At 41.5% G+C, this 21,435-nt stretch overlaps 1 protein-coding gene across 1 annotated transcript in view; it reads left to right on the forward strand.

The window, feature by feature from the left end:
* The first annotated feature begins 7,537 nt into the window (after positions 1-7,537).
* Positions 7,538-21,435, forward strand: part of MYLIP (myosin regulatory light chain interacting protein) — a 39,158-nt gene continuing 25,260 nt past the window's right edge. Inside the window, exons 1-2 of the mRNA XM_073631100.1 lie at positions 7,538-7,864; positions 20,008-20,198. Coding sequence (XP_073487201.1) covers positions 7,640-7,864; positions 20,008-20,198 — 416 coding nt within the window. The 5' untranslated portion in view covers positions 7,538-7,639. The remainder of the gene's footprint in view (positions 7,865-20,007; positions 20,199-21,435) is intronic.

Below are 21,435 nucleotides of genomic sequence, written 5' to 3' on the forward strand. Positions count from 1 at the left end.
TGCAAACGAATGGCCGGGCGACTTGCAAAACGACTTCTGCATAGAAGTCTATGCAAGTCGCCCCAAGTCGCCCCCGAAGTCGTACAGGAACCTTTTTCTAAGTCGGAGCGACTTGCGTCGCTCCCCTTAGAACGGCTCCATAGTACAGAACGGGAGGCGACTTGTCAGGCGACTAGGTCGCCTGACAAGTTGTCCCTGTGTGAATGGGGTCTTATGGATTTCCAATAGCTAGGAATAATCATTATAACAATTAGTAATCAAAATGTGTAACAATAGAAGAGAGTGCTGAATCTTGAAACAGCGCTAAAAAGTGTCTGGCTTGATCTGATGGTATAGGTCAGGGGTCTCCAAACTGCGGCCCTCTGCTTGCCTTTATCCGGCCCTTGGGGCACTTTTCCTTCCACTGACACCAACAATGGGGCACTATTTCTCAAACTGACACCAACAAAGGGGCACTATTATTCCCACTGACACCAATGGAGGAGCACTAATTCTCCCAGTGACAAAAACAATGGGGCATAATTCCTCGAACTGACACCAACAATGGGGCACAATTCCTCCCACTGACACCAATGATGGGGCATTCTTCCTCTCACTGACACCAATGATGGGGCACTCTTCCTCTCACTGACACCAATGATGGGGCACTCTTCCTCTCACTGACACCAATGATGGGGCACTCTTCCTCTCACTGACACCAATGATGGGGCATTCTTCCTCCCACTGACACCAATGATGGGGCATTCTCCCTCTCACTGACACCAATGATGGGGCACTCTTCCTCTCACTGACACCAATGATGGGGCACTCCTCCTCCCACTGACACCAATGATGGGGCACTATTTCTCCCACTGACACCAATGATGGGGCACTATTTCTCCCACTGACACCAATGATGGGGCACTATTTCTCCCACTGACACCAATGATGGGGCACTATTTCTCCCACTGACACCAATGATGGGGCATTCTTCCTCTCACTGACACCAATGATGGGGGACTCTTCCTCTCACTGACACCAATGATGGGGCACTCCTCCTCCCACTGACACCAATGATGGGGCACTATTTCTCCTACTGACACCAATGATGGGGCACTATTTCTCCCACTTACACCAATGATGGGGCACTATTTCTCCCACTGACACCAATGATGGGGCATTCTTCCTCTCACTGACACCAATGATGGGGGACTCTTCCTCCCACTGACACCAATGATGGGGCACTATTTCTCCCACTGACATCAATGATGGGCACTAATTCTCCCACTGACACCAATGATGGGGCACTATTTCTCCCACTGACATCAATTATGGGCACTAATTCTCCCACTGATACCAATGATGGGCACTATTTCTCCCACTGACACCGATGATGAGGCACTATGTCTCCCACTGACACCAACGATAAAGCACTATTCCTCCCCCCAATACCAATACTGTATAGACCCGGGGTGGGACTATACAGCGTCATTGCATCACTTCTGGTTTCGAGCCGTGGAGCGCAGATCGCTCCAGTTTCCTGTTTTTAAATACTGTTTTCGCTTTTAATGATTTTTAATAAATGTGAGTACCCATCAGTATTATTAATAAATGTTTGGATATTTGTACGGTATCACACTATGGAGTCTCTTTCCTCTCTACATGTGGGAAACATCTAAGAGGTTAACAGTGAGGAGACCACTTACATCGCAGACAAGGAGGCACTTGGAGAACACAGGACAGGAAGTTTCCTCCCACTCCACAGGCTGCACAGTGGCTCATACTGTGAAGGTGAAATACCTCCTTGTGGGGTGAATAATAGTGGTGAGTGCGTTTCTTATGGGGCACTGTTTTCCAAGAAGCACAGAACAATTTGAAGGAGCACATTGTCACTTTATTGGACTTTTTTATACACCAGGGTTTAAGGACAGTATATGCATATTTCTGAACCCAGTTTCACAGCAACAATATACACCAGTCGTATATGTTGGATTTTTTTGCACAGAAATGTCACTTTGAATTGCAGGTTTTGCACAGGATTGTGTTTATTTTATTTTCGTTTGAACATAACAATATGCATTATATATAAGCGGTTAGGAAGTTTACACAGTAGGAGATTTTTGTGATTATACAATTATTTATTTTCTGCACTTTTATTGTCACTTTTTGCACTAAATGCACCCGTGACACACACCCCTCAAGTATTTAGAGGTTGTAGGTCACCTCTTCATAAGAGCAGCGCCATACCTATCCCCTCTTTTTCACATTTTTTAATCCCACTGACGCCAGGATAATTTGCACTCCCAATGGCCACAGTCCGTCCCCGTAAAGTTTGGAGGACAGTAAACTGGCCCTTTGTTTAGAAAGTTTGGAGACCCCTGGTATAGGTGAACATCAGTATGTGGCCTATTTATACAGTAAATTCTTTTGAGTGGTAAAGTGCGTATCTTACTTACACTTTCGTTGTCGAATTTGCCTAACAAAGGGAAACGTGTTTCAAAAGCTTGTGGTGTGAATTTTTCTTTAGCTGTTTTGAAGATTTCTAGAACCAGACCTAGAATAATTTCCAGGTCTGGAGGAGCCTAACATAAAAAACAGAATAAAAATGTTTCCAAAAAAGTGACCAATCAGATTCCTTGATGCATTTTTTTATCCATTCAGCAGTTTTGGGATATATTCATTTTGCTAGAAGGAGGTGTCTGTTGTAATGCAGGAAAACGCACCAACAAAGGCATGTATATGCGTTTTTTGATGTGATTCCATTGAAATCTATGGCACCAAAAACGCACAGTGCTTTCCAAAAAAAAACCCCAACACTGATGGAGACTGCATAGATGTGAGCGTGACTCATAGAAACCGAAGTTAAATGGACTGTAGTGCGTTTCTGCAAACACGCATAGGTGTGAACCGAGCCAAAGCTGTGTTTTGCAAACACGTTTAGGCACGTCAAGCGTTTGGGTGTTCATTCATTCCACTGGCCAGAATATTCATTTATTCTGAGCATAGAAATGAGGGAACGCTCAAGAAATAAATGCGCAGCCGTTTAGGCGCGTCAAACGTTTTTCCCTGTTAAAAAGTTCATCACTTGAATGCAAAGTGATGTTTTTTTTTCTGCCTCTAAACACCCCTATGTGTGCATGGACACCTAGACTGACATAGATGGGCGTTTAGAGGCAGAAAAAAAAAAACTCCTGTAAAAGTGGCGTTTTTGACACCTAGTGTGCATGAGCCCTTAGGCAGAATTGATGTAATTTTAAAACAGACTGTGAATAGGCACACTATATTATTATAACATCTCTTCTGTGATAAAATACATTGCCTACTCACAGCTGCGCATGCACAGATCAGCTTACATCACCGGTGTGGCCCCTGTTTGACTCCTGCTCACGTGTAGAAGTTACGTCATCCAGTCAGGGCTGTCTTTAACACGGGGCAAAAGGGGCAGCTGCCCAGGGCTCAGTCATTGTTGTGAGGCCCAAAGCAGCTGCTGCTTGAGCCAACACATATGTGACAAGTGGATTCGGAAGGGCCCAAGAAATTGTTTGCTCAGGGTCCAATCAATATTAAAGACAGTTCTGCATCCAGTACCAACCAATGGAGATGTCCAGCATCTGGGGGGAAAATTCCATTAGCAACGAGGGACCGGACCGTTAGAGGAGGTACAGTAAGTATAATGCGTAAGTACAGGGGTCGTACTTGCGACTAAGCCCAATCTCTTATGGCCTATATACCTGTATACCTTAATAGGAGGGCCTGCATATAGAGGAACTGATCCCCTCCATGTTCCTCCTGCAGCTGCTGAATGCCCACTTCTCCTCCTCTCCCTCCCGCAGGCATTTAGCGGTTGCAGGAGGAACATTGAGGGGATCGGTACTTCTATATGCTGCCCCATCCTATTCAGCTTCCTTCTGCTTCCCCCCCGACCCCACTGCGCTCTCTCCTGCCCCCTCTCATCACAGCTCTGCCAGCTTCCCCCCTCCCCTCAGCTCCTGTAGGGATGTGTTAGGATGGAGAGCAGGAAAGGAGCTGGTAAATATGTCATTTACCAGCCCCATCCTTGTCTGAATTGACAGAGTCAGTGATTGGTACTGGTCACTGACTCTGTCCATTCATAACTGAGGCATAGTAAACTGTGTTTCCTATGCTTCAGTTTGTGAATGAACGGGAAGCTCTGTACAGAGCTATTCCTGTTCATTCATTCTGTACTGCTGAGGCTGCAGAGATGAACATTGAGGGCGGAGCCCTACCTTAACCACTTCAGCCCTAGAAGATTTTACCCCCTTCCTGACCAGAACACTTTTTACAATTTGGCACTGCGTCGCTTTAACTGACAATTGCGCGGTCGTATGACGTTGTACCCAAACGAAATTTGCGTTTTTTTTTCCCCCACAAATAGAGCTTTCTTTTGGTGGTATTTGATCACCTCTGTGGTTTTTATTTTTTGCGCTATTGACAAAAAAAGAGCGTCAATTTTGAAAAAAAAGTGTTTTTTAATATTTGCTATAATAAATATCCCCAATTTAAAAAAAAACAAATTTCTTCATCAGTTTAGGCCAATATATATTCTTCTACATATTTTTTGGTAAAAAAAAAAAAAAATGCAATAAGCGTATATTGATTGGTTTGCGCAAAAGTTATAGTGTCTACAAAATAGGGGATAGATTTATGGCATTTTTATTTATTTATTTTTTTACTAGTAATGATTGACACATTTTTAGGACCATTGACATTTATACAGTGATCAGTGCTATAAATATGACCTGATTACTGTATAAATTTTACTGGTAAGGAAGGGGTTAACACTAGGGGGCAATCAAGGGGTTAAATGTGTGTTCCCTCAGTGTGTTCTAACTGTATGGGGATAGTACTGACTAGGGGAGGAGACATATCGTCGTTCCTACTTTGTAGGAACAAACGACATGTCTCCTCTCCCCTGACAGCACAGGGATTTGTGCGTTTACAAACACAAATCCCCGTGCTGGCTCTCGTGCACGCGATTGCATAAAGGGAACCCCGTACCTGTAAAGGGTTTCGCGCAGGGGTGCCATTCTGCCCCCGTAAAAAGACGTGAGTCGATAAGGAACCGTTTAAAGCTCCCCTTGTATCCCCCCCCCCCCACTCCCACATTTGGCAGCTTTTGGGGGGGAGTGGGTACCTGGTTTTTGACAGGTACCCACTTCCACTTCTGTCTCAGTTCGGCGTCTCAAACTGAGCCAGAAGTTCAGCCCCCCCCCCCTTCCTTGACAGGTCCTAGAAGACTGCGGCCCATTCACAAAGTGCAGTCCGCTTAGCACATGTGTAGTAGAAATTTGGCTGTGAAGCTGCAAAGCTTCCAGTTTCCCTTGGGGCTAGCTCACACCTCAAAAACATCCTCCAGATTGCGTTTCTGCATGTGCATTTCCGGGTGCATTCTAAATGCTTTTTTTTTTTCTTGTTTTTTGGGCTCCAGTATGTTTTTGATGCGTGTAGGTGCGTTCTGGTGCGTTTTACTGCGTTCCAGTAAAGTTCTGTGCAGGAAAAATGCAGCATGTTCTACTTTTTTCTGGAACTGAACGCACTGGTGTGAACTTTGAAATTGAAAATCATATAACCTACTTTCCATGCCTTTTGGGATGAAGGAAAAAAAAAAGCACTGGAACGCATGGGGTGTGAACTAGCCGTTAGTCAAGATGGTGGTGCCAGAATCTGATAGCTGGCTCGGGTGAGGACACCGCTGGATCCCTGGACAGGCAAGTGCTCTAATATGAAAAATCAGCAGCTAGAGGATTTGTAGGGTGGAGCTACAGATCTTGACGTCACCACGTACCAGCGGGCTGGTTTGAATACACTGAATGCCGTTTTCTTTGGATGTCAGTGTCTATGATGTTTTAAGAATAAATACCTTTTTTAAATTTGAGTACTGACTCTTCTTTCCATTCCATAAATACATCCCTTGGAGGAATCTATCCTACTAGAAGGTCCTGAGAGGAGTATTTCAGCTGAGAAAAACCGCTATAGGAGGAGGGATCCCGTTATTGGAAAAATCAGTGGATACAACTTCTTTGGCCAAGTGATCCTTTCCTGTGTGTGCCTATATTGATCTCTATAATCTGAGATCCATCACATCTGGTAAGCTTACTAATGATGAACAGAACAATCGTTTGTTCTTCTGAGAAGTTCGTCCTGGTTATTCACATTGGGTTAAGCACTCTTTTGGACTACACAGGTTTAATGTTTTCTTTTATATATTTGTATTCGCATCTTAGCACTTTTTATAGCACATAATATTATATATACACACGTTTACAATCTGACTATTTAGTTTGTTTTTTTTTTAGATGCAGCACCGTTCTTTTTATACATATATTTGATATATATTTTTTAAATATATAGGTACGGTTTTGTTTGTTTATTGGGTTTTAGCGCAGATATCCTGCTATACACACGATTTGTAGCTACTGAATTTTTTTTTTGGGGGGGGGGGCTCCTCTTTGATCCCCTTTCTTTGTTTCAAAGGTGAAACATTAGAGCTCTATTTAGAACCCCGATATCTCACCAAAGCACCCCAATAGGGCAACTAAAAAAATTGTAAAAATAGTAAAAAAAAATATTGTAAAAAAGAATATTGTAAAAAAAAAAATAATAAAAAAGAATATTGTAAAAAAGAATATTGTAAAAAAAGAATATTGTAAAAAAGAATATCGTAAAAAAAAAAAAAAATAATAATAATAATAAAAAAAAGAATATTGTATAAAAGAATATTGTAAAAAAAAAATAATAAAAAAGAATATTGTAATAAAAAATAATAAAAAAAGAATATTGTAAAAAAAGAATATTGTAAAAAAATAATAATAAAATAATATTGTAAAAAAAGAATATTGTAAAAAAAATAATAATAAAATAATATTGTAAAAAAATAATAAAAAAATAATATTGTAAAAAAAAATAATAATAATACAATAACAAAATATAAAAACGACTGACCTCCGTGTGCGAGACGTCTAAAGCCTGGTACACACAATGAGATTATGGGACGGTTTTGTTTTTTGCATGCTGGTCTCATATGGAAAACGAAGAGGTTACTAAAGTTACGAAGATTCTCGTAGGACAGAATACAAATTCAGAAGAGATGAAATGTATTGTATTGTATTGTATTGTATTTGCATTTTCGGATAAAAACTGAGTGGATGAAAATCGCACAGGAACATATTCGGTGTTTTCTTTCATATATCAGATGAACTGTCCTGATCGGCTCTGGATGCATACTATCAGATTATCGGACGATCGCTTCTGATTGTGTGTACATTTAACCCCCTCACCACCACTCCATCCAAACTTAGATAAACTTTACAAACAAGCCACCAGCCCTAGAGAATCAGGCGGCTCCCCCTTCAGTCAGGTGGAGGGAATGCAGCCATCAGGTACAGAGAATTCCTCACTCCGCACCGGCTCAGCTGGATCTCCCGCTGGAAGGTGAGCAGGCGGCTGGCGTCTGCTGGGGGCGGGACCACAGGGACTCACTTGCACATGCCCAGCTGTCAGCGAACCAATGAGCGGGAGAGGGCGTTACTAGGCTGGTGGGAGGGATTATGTGCAGTGAGAAGAGGGACTGTGTGATTGGCCCCCACCATTCCCTGTGCGGAGGTGGCTGCTCTCAGGCGCCTTCCTGCGCTCCCTCTACATGCTCCTGTCCATAGGGGGGGCTCGGACAGTGACCGGGGCGCTCCAGGATCCTGCGCCTTATATTAGCGGGCTCTGTTATCACAGGACTCACAGAGACTACAGCGGAGGAGACGACAGAGGACCCCCTCATTGTACCATGCTGTGCTATGTGACGAGGCCGGATGCGGTGGTCATGGAGGTGGAGGTGGATGCCAAGGCGAATGGAGAGGACTGTCTGACCCAGGTAAGGACCTTCATAGGGTGCTGACCGGACTCTTTACTTTACACCCCCTAAATAATGGAGGACTCAGAGTACAAGACCCCCCCCCCATACTTCTCTGCTGGCTTCAACTCTCTATAATTCTGTGTATAGATAGGAGAGCCCCCCCCCCAATACTGCTAGTGGGAGCCCCCCCAAATGCTGCTAGTGGGAGCAAACCCCCCCCCCCCAATGCTGCTGGAGACCCCCCCCCCCAAGTGCTGGTGGGAGCCCCCGTCCCCTGATACTGCTAATGGGAGTCCCCAATACTGCCACAGAGGACCCACCCTACTCCCCAATATTGCAGGGAGGACCCCCAGTACTGCCAGAGAGCCCTCCCCCAATATTGCTTTAGGGCCCCCACAATACTGCTGGAGAGGCCCCCCTCTTTCCCCAATACTGCTAGAGGACCCCCTACTCCCTAATACTGCCAGAGAGGCCTCTTCCCCCCCCCCCCCCCCAAATACTGCTTGAGAGGTGCCCCCCCCCCCTCATCCCCAAGCTGATGTGTCTGTGCAGGTGATCTACCAGGGCCCCCCATATATCTGTACACCATGTAATGCGTACCTATCAGCCCCCTGGGGTTGATGGGTCTGTACACCATGTGTTTACATATCTGCCAGGACTGCCCCCTCCCCACCTGTGTGAGGCTGTTGTGTCTATACACCTGTATACATCTTATGTGTATAGATCTGTACAATATGTAATGTATACATGTCTGAGGAGTAGTAACCCTCTTCTCCCCCAAGGCTGATGTGGCTGTACACCTGTATACACCATGTATTCTCTATATATCTGCATGTACACACATCAGAGCCTGGGATCAGGGCATATGTACATTACAATGTTTACCTGTCTGCCAGGAATGACCCTCCCCCACAACTAATGTGTCTGTATACATCATATAATGTTTATATATCCTCCAGGAATGAAAACCCCACCGTGTCTACACCTGTATACATGATATGTTTATATCTGTCCAGAATTGCCCCCTCCCTCTTCCTTCACATATGTCTGTATATATCATATACTGTTTACATGTCATCCAGGCAGGGTGAGAGAATAGGCCCACTAGAATAGTCCTGGGGTCCCTGCACTGATCACAGCTTTGGTTTGTACTCCCAAGTTCCGTACATTGTATACATTACCTTGTTGATGACTGGCCTGGTTTTTGTTGTCGGTGTTTGAATGTTGAGTAATTCATCACTGCTTTTATTTTCACTTCTGCTTCCCCCATTCCTGGATGGTATCTCACCTGTTACTCAATCATTTTGGTGAATGGAACAGAAGTCAAACAACCCATTACAGCATATATATATTCTATTTGATTATATTCTGCAGTGAAATTGCACAGGGTAAAATAAGTGAGAGAATGCAAGCAGCTTCCTTCTATCTGTAAGACTCACATCTACAGAACAGCCATAGGTACATATTCCTAAAGTGGCTACAGAAATGTGAGCTATGCATGGATAGAGATCTAAAAACCACAAAAAAAAAAGACCCTACATTTTCAAAAATCAATTTTTTTTTTCATATGGATTTAATTACGCTATAATCTAGCATACATGTATTTTATCGTAATGTTTAATTGGACAAAGCAGGGTTGTACAAGATTCCCTTTTCACCATAATATTTTAGTGATCCCTGTTGCCATACACAGCATTTTTTTTAGGCCATCTTTCAGCTCATTGCAATCTATGAGCAAACAGATGAGATGAAATGTTTTCCATATGCAAATATGCTTCTTCATGCAATGTTTGTTCTTGCATTGGTTTCTGAACAATGTTCTCAAAACTGTAGGAAAAACAGATGTATTTATTTATTTTTTTGAAGGGTTAAAACCCTAGAGAGATTTATTTATTATTTTTATTTTTTTTTCTATCTCTAATTTTAATCCTAATTTTATTTGTTCTCTAAAAATAGGCAGTTAAGCTGCAGTTTTACTGCCCACTTAATGCCTACCATACAGCCAGAATGGGCTGTTCACATGTGGCAATGCTTTGTGGCAAGTTACAGTGTGTACTGTGGGAGACCAGATATAGTGAATGCAGGGTCCTGGGTTTAGTAACACTTTAAATGCAGCATGTCATGTTGTGGTAGCACCGCCTGTCAAACTTGCCTATTCAAGTTAGTGGAGCTGAATGCTTGCAGCACATCAGTCCCATTTGGGGAAAAAAATATCTATCTATCTATCTATCTATCTATCTCTATCTATCTCTATCTATCTATATCTATCTATATCTATCTATATCTATCTATATCTATCTATATCTATCTATATCTATCTATATCTATCTATATCTATCTATATCTATCTATATCTATCTATATCTATCTATATCTATCTATCTATATCTATATCTATATCTATATCTATATCTATATCTATATCTATATCTATATCTATATCTATATCTATATCTATATCTATATCTATATCTATATCTATCTTTACATAAATGAAAGTAACTAGATGACAGGTGTAATATTGACGCTATGAATAATGGTGTTTTTACATACTTCTTATCTTTGCTACTTTGTTACATTAGCAATGTGTGTTGTCAGGCCTCACAGGTTGCACAACCCCTGAGAAGGATCAGCTAGGAAAATGTTGCAGCAGATTCATGTTTCCATTGATCATTCTTCTATTTCATTTAATAGTGAATACCTAAACGCACGTTTCCTGTTTAGCCCTGGTTCACACTGACAGTGGGAATGAAATCTTGTGAGTTCAGCTGAACTCGCACAATTTGATTCCCACATTTGTCAGTCCCGACTTCGGGGAGGATTTCAGGGACATCGGTGCCGGTCTCTGCACAGATGTCTATGGAAATCACACCCCCAAGTTGCCAAAAGTAGCACAGAAACTACTTTTGGGAATCGGTGTGGCGTTGCACCGATTTGGATGGTGCCATTGCTGGTAATTGCTGACGATTATTTATTTTTTTTTTTTTCATGCAAATCAAATCGCTGCAATGTGAACCAGGGCTTAATCACCGGAAGCAAGTTTTCAATTTTTAACATTTTAGACAAAAATGAGACAAACATCCAGGATGTTCTCAAAGCGATTATCAAAGTTTGTTTATTTTTTTAAATAAACAGATTTGCCTGCTCTATGTAATGGTTTTGCACAGAGCAGCCCAGATCCTTAACTTCTCGGGTCCCTCGCTGGCTCTCTTGGCCCCTCCCTCCCGCCAAGTGCCTCCAGACCAGGCTTGCTCCTGAGCCACGTCTCCACATGTCCATTCACACAAGAACAATTCACCTCCCTCTCCTGATTGGCTCACTGGCTTTGGCAGCAGTGGGAGCCAATGGCTGCTACTGCTGCCTCAGCCAATGTGGAGTGAGAGTCCCCAGAGATCTGAGGCGCTCATGCATATCATTGGATCGAGGTGGGGCTCAGGTAAGTATTGGGGGGGGGGGGGGCTTTGGGGGTTGCTGTGCACAGCCTTTTTTTACCTTTGTGTATAGAATGTATGAAGGTAAAAAACCCTCAAGCCTTTAGAACCACTTTAATTTTCAGTTGGCGTTTCTTTGTTCTAGATACAAAACAAGTGAACTTTAAACTCTCCAAACGGTTGGCATGCAGTGATCTCACTTTTTCTGGGCAGACATATATTCTATTTCCTCAGTGATTCATGTGTTTTCAAGTTTATTCAGCGCTTATTGCACTTGTCTGCTGACTTCACTTGACATTGCAAAGAATCTTGATGGAGAACTTTCACAAGGTTACTGGAGTTCAGTGCATCCTTTCAGCATCCATTGTCGGTGTATTAAAGTATAGAAGTATGTGAACCCTTAGCTTGTAAAAGAACTCATTCAGATTAGATTAGAAATGAAAGGCAAAACATTTTGTGTGTCTAAATTATAGATGGATATATATCTCCTTCCTTCCTCCTTTTTTTTTTTTTTTTTTTTTTTTCCTCTTAATAGGTGATCACATAATCTGTTCTCAGCTGCATAAGGGGCTTATCCATAAGGATGGAGAAGCAGTAGTACACTGATCCTCCCAGTGAAGGGGTGGGGCTTGTCAGCACAAGTGTTGGCCATTGGAGGACAGGCAGACTGTTCTCCCAGCACAGACAGAAAACTGACCACACTGGGAGGGATGTGCTCTCATGCCTAGCGTGGTCAGCTTGAAATAGGAAGGCAGGTACTGGCAGGATCACCTAGTATTTCACACAAGAAGTGATACAAATATGACAGGATATGTTATTACAAGTACTGTAGGCACATATCTTGGAGATGAAATGTTGGGGAGGCATTCTTTAACAGCAAAAGACACTTTTTTTTTTTTTTTTTTTTTCTTTTTCTTAAAACGTCCAAAGGTATATTGTTAAAAATTAATAGCGAAGAATTTTTATTATCTTGCATTTTTCTGGTGATACTTGTAATATTGAAGCTATCCACCTGTTCACAGTAGGTAGACACCAGAAGAACATGACCGCAGACTGATTCATGGTATTGGTAGGTTAAAGTGAAATGAGAGGCTCAAATATGATCTTGGGGTAGTCGGATTGCTCAGCTTTGAGTTTTTACTTCGATTTCAGGGGGTCAGTTTCCAACGCTATTCCTGGTAACAGTAATAAGGAAGAAATAAATAAAAAAACAGCCAAGGGATTATTGGAGACTGGAGTTTGACTGCTTGGAGTTCCTAAATTTTAGGTAAATCTCACGTGAGAATTGAGGACTGCCATAAGTTTGCTTCATCTAAAAATTGTTTGGATTCTTTACCTGCCTTATGCCGCGTACACACGACCAGACTTTACGGCATACTTGGTATGGCGGACCGGAGTCCGTCGGACAATTCGATCGTGTGTGGGCACCAGCAGACTTTTTTTTTACCCCAAAAATTTGACAGACCTAGAAATGAAACATGTTTCAAACCTTTCCGACGCACTAGAGTCCGCTCGTCTGTATGCTAGTCTGATGGAAAAAAACGACGCTAGGGCAGCTATTGGCTACTGGCTATGAACTTCCTTGTTTTAGTCCGGTCGTAAGTCATCACGTACAAATCCATCGGACTTTGGTTGATCTATGTAGGCAAGTCCGTTCATTCGGAAAGTCCGCCGGACAAAGTCTGCCGTTCAGTTCGGTCGTGTGTACACGGCATTAGAGAACCTTTTCTTCTTTTTTCAGGGGGCTTTCATTTGGATTTTTTTTTTTAGTCAACCTGTTCATTTTAAGACTTTATTTTTATCAACAGGTTGGCCATTCAATGAAAAGAAAGTGTCTTTGTAAAGGCCCCACCACCTCCATCCCTGATCAGTTATATTGACCTTTACAGCCACCACTAAAGTCCCTAGAGTAGGCTTGTGTTGGATGCCAAGTGGTGCAGTGACATCACTCCCTCGTTCATGTTATGTTTGTGCTCCACCATACACAGAAGCATCTGTATTGTTACCAGCTGTGATAGAGGGAGAAACGGCCAGAATGCGCTGGTGAAGGGCATCTAACTGTATGGAACCCTTTACCACAATGTCACTTTGTCCTGATTGGGCAAGGTGATGGTATCAGTCTAAAGACACTATACTATAACAAGCTACCTTATGTGCGTTTAGGTCAATTCACAAGTAAGACAAGGATAAGGATCTTATTTTAGCCGTGTGGCCATAATTTGCAAATCCCTTTTGGACTTGGCTGAAAGAATCTCACACTTTGAAAAATAAAGTTCTATAACTGGTGTTTAGCTTTAATGAGTCAAGAAAGGCAACTGTACTAGGAACATTTACGATCTATATACTGAGCTGCAGGATTCTGGCCAAAATGAGAATCACCATTTTTTTCTTAGAATAAAAAGATCGCAATGTAAAATCTTTCATATTATACAAAAAAAAAAAAAAAAGATTTTAACTTGAAACCAACAACTGTCAAAAGTTTAGTGGTTAAACTTTTTTCACTTACACAGTCTATTGCATTGACAAATTGTTACACTGTTTTATACTTAAGTTCAACTGATAAAGAATGTTTTGATTCTTGGCAGACTGCCCGTTTTTTTTTCTTCTTTTCTTTTGATGCTGTGGCTTCAGAAAAGCAGAGAGAAATCTTTGCAATCCTGAAACACTTTAGTCAAGATTGCGATAAAGATTCTTGGCGATTAATCGTGCAGCTCTAATCTATAGTAACCTGAGACCTTGGGTAACTTCTTTCTGTGGCCATTGCAGGAAAACAAAATGACAGCTGGTGGCTATATTTTATACCATAAGTCTAAGGGTTGAAAATGCCAATTAAATATTCTGCTCCATATTTTTAAATGCTCATTCATTAATAGAAGTCCTCTAAAGTGATTGTACATTATCACCTTGTAAAACAACCCATTGAGTTTTAAAATGGAAAGGAGATTATCCTATCCTATCCCCTCTGTTCTCAGTTGCAAAAGAGCTGGGGGAGGAGCAACAGTACACTGAGCTTGCCAGTGAATGGCTGTGCAGTGGGGGCGTATCAGGACAAGTTTTTCTATTGGAGGAGAGTACACTGAGTTCCCAACATGGCTAAAAGAACTGACCACAGTGTGGTCAGTTTTTTTTTTTTTTTTTTTTTTTTAATTTGCAATGCAAGGGGACTGGCAGGAATATCAGGAATTTCACATACAGGAAACAATACAAAGGGCAGGATACTTTTTCATACAAGTACATGGTACAGCAGGCACATCAGGAATCTGAAATGTTGGGGTAACAAACACTGTAAACCTTCCAATCAGTGGACATAGCATATGGGTCATATGTTCAGGCTGTGCTAGAAAATTGATACTATTCATTACTCTTGTATGTGTACCAAGGAGTGCCTGGGTACTTTTTTAAAACGGCAAAAGCAGCCAATGAGTTTCGGAGACAAAAAGGCCTTCACACAACCCCCCCCCCCCCCCCCAAAACTTTTTCAGGGCTTGAGTAGTCAGCTGTCAGAGGACATTTGCCTTTATTGACAGATGTTTCATTCATGAACATAAGTATTAGTACTTACTTTTATACTAGACGCTCCTCTGTACACCTCCAAGAATTGCCACCCGGTGAGCATTTCCTTGCCAGCTAGGACCAGAACAGGGGCTGCATACCTTATTTCAACCCTGGATCTACTGCTTTGAAGGAAAAATCACTTTTAAGGTAGCTCCTTCTGAACCTAGTCAACTTCTTCTGCTTCAGTGCTGTCGCACCCAGGCATACATATGAAGCATCTACTGGAAATTGCATGTATTGAATGTTCTATCATCCTGACTCTGTTACAAGTGTATGGCTGACAAACACAAAGCACTGCTCCAAGCTCCGTAGACAGAAGACTCTGATTCACTCCCTACCGGGTGCAGCTCCCCAAGGGCTCGTCTTGCCCGTTCATCAACAGGATAAAAGGGAGAGATAGAAGCGCATACCAAAAGCCACTCCACTTCAGCTCTGTCCCTTCCCACACCACACCAAACATTCATGGGCTTAATTGCAGAGGTTTAAGCCCATGATGGGTGAAACCTGTTAGATGGACCTGGTTTGGGAGGAGATAGCGCAGAAGTCTTCATGTTATGTTTGAAATTTGGTGTCTTTCGGGAAGCACTTCCATCTCTTTTTATCCTGTTGGAAGTACATGGCTTTAATTTCCGCACCCAAAGAAAGTGCTATTGGCTGATTTAGACCTTTTGCACTGTCCAATGTAGGCTTACTTTTTGCCAGTAATGGCTTTGTGAAACAATGTTACAATGTTTAGCATCTAGCAGCTGTCTGAGGAGTTGTAACAGAAATTCATGTATTAGAACACAGTGAATTCTGACTCCACAGATATCTGTCTTGCTATTCGTCTGTTTATCTGTCTTTACTAGAGTAGCTGGATGCAGTCTAAAACAGATAACTGTAGTTTGGCACTACAATGTGTCTGGTCTTTTATAAATACCTAGGATTCCTTATTGAAGGATAAGTACTGGCTCATGAGCTTTAAAAGAGGGTCAACCTATCTCCAAAGACCTTGACACTCAAGCTGCCAGGCATGCTAATCTATCTCTGAGCATTCAGCAGAGTAAAATGCGCCCCCCCCCCAAATTGCTATAGGAAGGTCATGTTCTTCACATGGGGAACAAAGCTTGGCACTCTGTTGGGAAGGTCCTCCAACTGGAGCTTCCAAGTTCTATTAAAAAAAACCCAGTCTGATTTCAACCTACAATTGTTTACCCATACAAACCTATCGCTTTTGGGGGAGGTGTGCACTTGAAAATGCAGTTGTTTTGTGGACTTGCCCTTTTAAAATCCACTTTTGTTGAAGCGGTGATCTGATAGGTTGTAATTAAATTCTGGTCTCAGGGAACCCTTCGCAAAACCAATTAGGAGTCAAGTGTGGAAAAATGTCCCTTAAGCCAGCCATAGATGGATTGAAAATCTGCTTGATCAGCAGGAACTGGCTGAGATTTGAATGTATAGGCAGACTGAATGTACCCAGGGTGATCAACTTGGGTACAACCAGCCTATATGATTTCACATGTGGTTATTAGTGGCTGTTATAGCCGCTAGCAATAACCCCCTGTGTTCTCCTGGTAAGGACTGGCCATATCTATAATGCATCAGATCATCCATCTTACATATAGTTGGGGGTTTAATGGCATTGCCTCCTGGTTTAAAAAATGATTTAAAGGTAACGGGTAAAGTCTCTATCGTTCTTTAATAGTTGCACAATATACCCGGTATCTTGAGGCAAACAAATACCAGTCACATTTGAATCTGTTATCAACATTTCTTTTTAAACAAGGTTGTTGGCCTAGTATAGTCTCGTAATTCATACTGTTCATGTTAACACAGTGGTGCAATGATTTGTTTGTTTGAGGACATATTTGCACTTTTGTGGAATAGGTTGAACATGTAGCAGCTTGTCTGTTTGTAAGACTTAAGCAAAAATGTTTTTTTCTCCCCCCACTGCTTTTGCAGTTAAAAAAAAAAAAAAAAAAAAAAAAAAAAAAAAAGTAGGTTCCTTTTTTCTTACAAATGAGCATATATGTGTCACCGGGGCGCAAAAAAAAAAAAAAAAATTCATAAAAATATTCTTATAAAGTTGCTGCAATCAAAAAAGACACCACTAGGTGAAAAAATCGGAAAAAATGTGTTGAATGTGCTACTTTACTTACATACCTGCACAAACATCATGCCTCCCCCAAAATCCTATATTACATGCAATAGTGCCCCAATTGTCCACCCTGCTAAATATATCCTAAATACATTTCAACATAAATAAATGCAAAAATTGATATGACCTTTTATAACCAAACTATAATGTGCAGTAGTTGCAGAGGTATCTATAAATTCTTCCTTTACAACGTGTATTATCCGTGACTCTTCGTGACCCCTTCACCACTTTTGTGACAGGAGCACCACCACCTGGATTAGCCACTCACCAGATGCCAATGAACACTGCGCCTTTTGGTTCATTTAGTAAGGATAACCACTCCACCTGCACCGTATCTTTGCTGACCCCAATGCGCTATATAAGGACCATGTCCTCCTCATGAGAAACAGACAGCGATCATTACGCAGTATGAAAAAAATATTTATTTGTGCTAAGTTAAGAAAAAGATGTTACGCTCACATTTCAAGGTGCCCGTGAGCCGGCACCAAGCTATTCCAGCAGTTAGTAATGGGTGTAGGGATGGCACCATGTGATTCCCGTGCCGGCGTGTGGTGCAAGCCTCGTTTTACACCTGGCTTGCGCTTCAACCCTCGCTCTCACCTAGCCCGGAAATGATGTAATGACGTGACAAATCTCCCCGCAGCCTCTAGCTTCTTCTGCAAGCTGTAAGTCTTTTTAAATGCATTACTAGTTGTCAGTTGGCCAAAGAACTGTTGCACTGGTTAAATATGAAGTAACATTGTTGACAGGCCGAATTGTATAGATGTTGATTGGTAGAATAAACTTATGTACAACCAGGGTGCCCATACATGCTGCTGAAATGGCCAAAATTTGATCCATGTATGATTTACCATTTATGTAAAAGATTTCCCTAAGCTCTGCTACAAAGTGTCATGTGTTCATTTCAGGGTGGATTTGATTTAAATCACTAATAAAAAGACCTAATCATTTTTAAAGTGCAGCTGTCATCTCTGTCCCGCAGCAGCTCTTCCTCTGACCCGCTGTTTACTCGCCAACAGTCCCGTTAACTTTGATGGGACAGCTGGTGATGTGGCAGTGACACAACAAGGTGAGGGATGTGGATGCCCGCTAACAGGCGCTGCCATTATGTATCTGAAATGACAGGTGCTCTTTAAATGTAAGGACTCATTCTTGCTGGTAGTTAGAATATTTAATATTTGCAAACAAAATGAAGGCTTCCTTCTTAGAATATTAAGCTGTCAAGTTAGTAAAACGGCGATATCAGAACCGATTCAATCATACAGTTTGTAGTGTAAAAAGATTTGCAAAACAATGGGATAAAGGAATATTCCTGAACTTTGTTTTATCTCATGGTTATTGTGAGATTGTGTGAATGCATCAATGCCGTGCATGTTCTCTCCGTTTGCAGAGCTTGGATTCATTGAATGAGTTTACCAAAAATGTAAATATTGCAGAATATACAGCCTCGTGCTACACAACAAAGCTCCATTTCATGCTGAATAAACTAAATTATTAATGTATCTGAAATCACAAACTATTTTTACTCAAAGCATTTTATTAAAATATTAAAGACTTTGGAGGTATGAGCTGTACTCTTAGGCCCCATGTACACGGGACGCTGTTAAACGCGCGTTCAGAGGCAGTTGGACGCTTTTTTCAACTGCCAACGAAATCCTTCAATGTTCTCCTATGTGACCATGTACACAGTCTCGTTTATTGCCTTTTTTTTTTTTTTTTTTGCAGTTGCGTTTAACAGCTTTGCTTTGGAAGCAAAAAAAAATGGGTTCAGACACAGAAGATGTCCACGCTTCAGACACCAAAGGCAGCTTAACGTGGGGGCCCGCGTTTAGACGCATTTTCGTTTATAAGCGTTTTTAAAAGGTGCCCTATATTAGACCTGAAAAGACAAAAATATGATGGGAAAACAATGAAAAAACATTAAAAAAAGTTAATGTTTTAATTACTTGCAATGATTCTATACATATTTATATTACTGTATTTATTGGCGTATAACACTCACTTTTTCACCATGAAAATCGGGTGCAAATAGCGTGTGCGTGTTATACGCCAATACTTCAATTTCAGCTGCCTCTGAAGCAACGGGGGGCGAGTGCCATCAGATTACATACAGTGAGAATCTCTTGTTTACTTGGCAGCCTCTGTAATAGGAAGTCAATTGATGGCAATGGCGAGGCTGCTGCATTGATGGCAATGGCGAGGCTGCAGGTGGGCATTGATCAGGCTGCATTGATGGCAATGGTGAGGCTGCAGGTGGGCATTGATCAGGCTGCATTGATGGCAATGGTGAGGCTGCAGATGGGCACTGACTCTTATTTTGCTTCAAAGTTCCTTATTTAAAATGTAAGTTTTTTTTTTTTCCTGAAACTTCCCTCTTAAAATGAATGTGCGTGTTATACGCCTGTGCATGTTATATGCCGATAAATACGGTATATTATAATATTATTTTTTTTCGTACTTTTTCAAGTAGAAGGTCAAATGTGGCAATGGACATGTGTGTGAAATTAAAACATTTTGACGGGGTAGGTACGCAGCTGTACGTACATGTTTACAAAGTATCCTCCCGACATTCGCTGCGCAATCAAAGGATGGGTCCAATAGCGATGAACTCTGACTCTGGACCTCACACAATTTTCTACGTCATTCTAGCCTCAAGAGCAATGTCAGGAGCATTTCCTCACACATGCTCATTATGGGATCCATTGCAGAAAAAAAAGCACAGAAATAGAGGCAAATACAAGTAGACAACTGCTCTCTGCTGCTGCTGCTACTCTCTGGTCAAAATGGCTGAAATAGTTAACTTGTTTTTTGAGCTTGGGGAGGGTCTTGAGGTAATTTTAATAAACGCTTCTAGACGCAAACGCAGCTAAACGGGCGTTTTAAACGCAGGTTTCAAGTTGTCAAAAAAATTTGTTCAGAGGACTTTGCCTCAGCGTCTCATGTACATGGGGCCTTAAGGATGTTGGCTGTCTTTCAGGATGTTATGTTTTAGGAGGAAAATGAGTCTCCTTTTACAACTTTTATTTCTTGAATTGTAGGTATGCAAGCGGCTGGGCATTATTGAAGTGGATTACTTCGGCTTACAGTTCAGTGGTAACAAAGGAGAGAATTTATGGCTGAATCTGCGAAATCGAATATCTCAGCAGATGGACGGCCTGGCTCCATTTAGAATGAAGTTACGAGTCAAGTTCTTTGTGGAGCCCCATCTCATTCTCCAGGAGCAGACCAGGTAAACACCACTGTGATCAGACGTGTGTGTGTGTAATTCCTTTTGATGCTGGAGGCTGGCTTACATTTTCATCTCAGTTGCCAGTGAATGTTTTTAGATTTACTCGTTCATTTAATTTTTTTTATAATACATACCTGAAGTTAATTACACTAACCACCCCCCCGTAATTCTGAAACAATTACTAGAACACACAAATGCAGTATAATTACAATATTCCTGTTTGCAACCAGGCAGGCTTTTTTTTTTTTTTTTTTTTTTTTTAATGCAGAAGGAACATAGTGGGGGTTATTTACAAAAGGCGTATCCACTTTGCACTACATGTGCAGTCACTGTAGATCTGAGGGGGACATGCAAGGAAAATTTAAAAAATAGCATTTTAGCTTGCACATGATTGGATGAGCTTCCCCTCATTTCAGAGCTACTCCTCAGATTTACAGTGACTGCACTTCCAAGTGCACTTGTAGTGCAAAGTGGATTTTCCTTTTGTAAATAACCCACAGTATGTCTTCTCAACAGTAAAGTATTCCTACCTGCTTAATTGCAATGCACACAGAGCTACGCACGCACAGCTCGATGTACAATTTTAGCATCTGCTAAGAACAATGAACTCCTGCACATGGTGTGACAGTGATGTCATCCCAACTTTGGCCAATCAAAATGGCCAAAAATCTGAAACTGGAAGAAAGCTGTCTGTGGGAGCTTGTGGACTTTGCATTGCTGTAGTGGTGGTGAATATAGTTATGCCTTAAATAAAATAAAGATGTTGGGTTGAAAACAAGTGTCTTGATTTAGGGTCCTAATTAAAAAGCAGGCAAATGGCTATATTGTGGTCATGCTGCTACTTAAAAAAAAAACCCTGCCATACAATTTATAAAGCACAGTGATGTGCTTTACAAATGTGCATTGCTTTCTTCTGGCTTCAGGAGGAGAGCTTTCCTCAAATTGGTGTGTCTGCTTTAAGCAGAGAACTCCCATGGGGTGCCACAGGCTCCATACCACGGGCCACATTTTACAAATAGACAGTAAAATGTGGGTCACTGTGTGCACAAACTAGCGGTGTCCACTTTTCTTCTTTCTTTGCCCCTTATCCCTGACCTTAATTTTACTTTAAAGGGTAACTCTACGTGTGTGTGTGTGTGTGTGTGTGTGTGTGTGTGTGTGTGTATATATGTGTATATATATATATATATGTGTATATATATATATATATATATATATATATATATATATATATATA

This window comes from Aquarana catesbeiana, linkage group LG05 (genome assembly GCF_042186555.1).
Source record: "Aquarana catesbeiana isolate 2022-GZ linkage group LG05, ASM4218655v1, whole genome shotgun sequence".
In the NCBI taxonomy this organism is placed as follows: domain Eukaryota; kingdom Metazoa; phylum Chordata; class Amphibia; order Anura; family Ranidae; genus Aquarana; species Aquarana catesbeiana.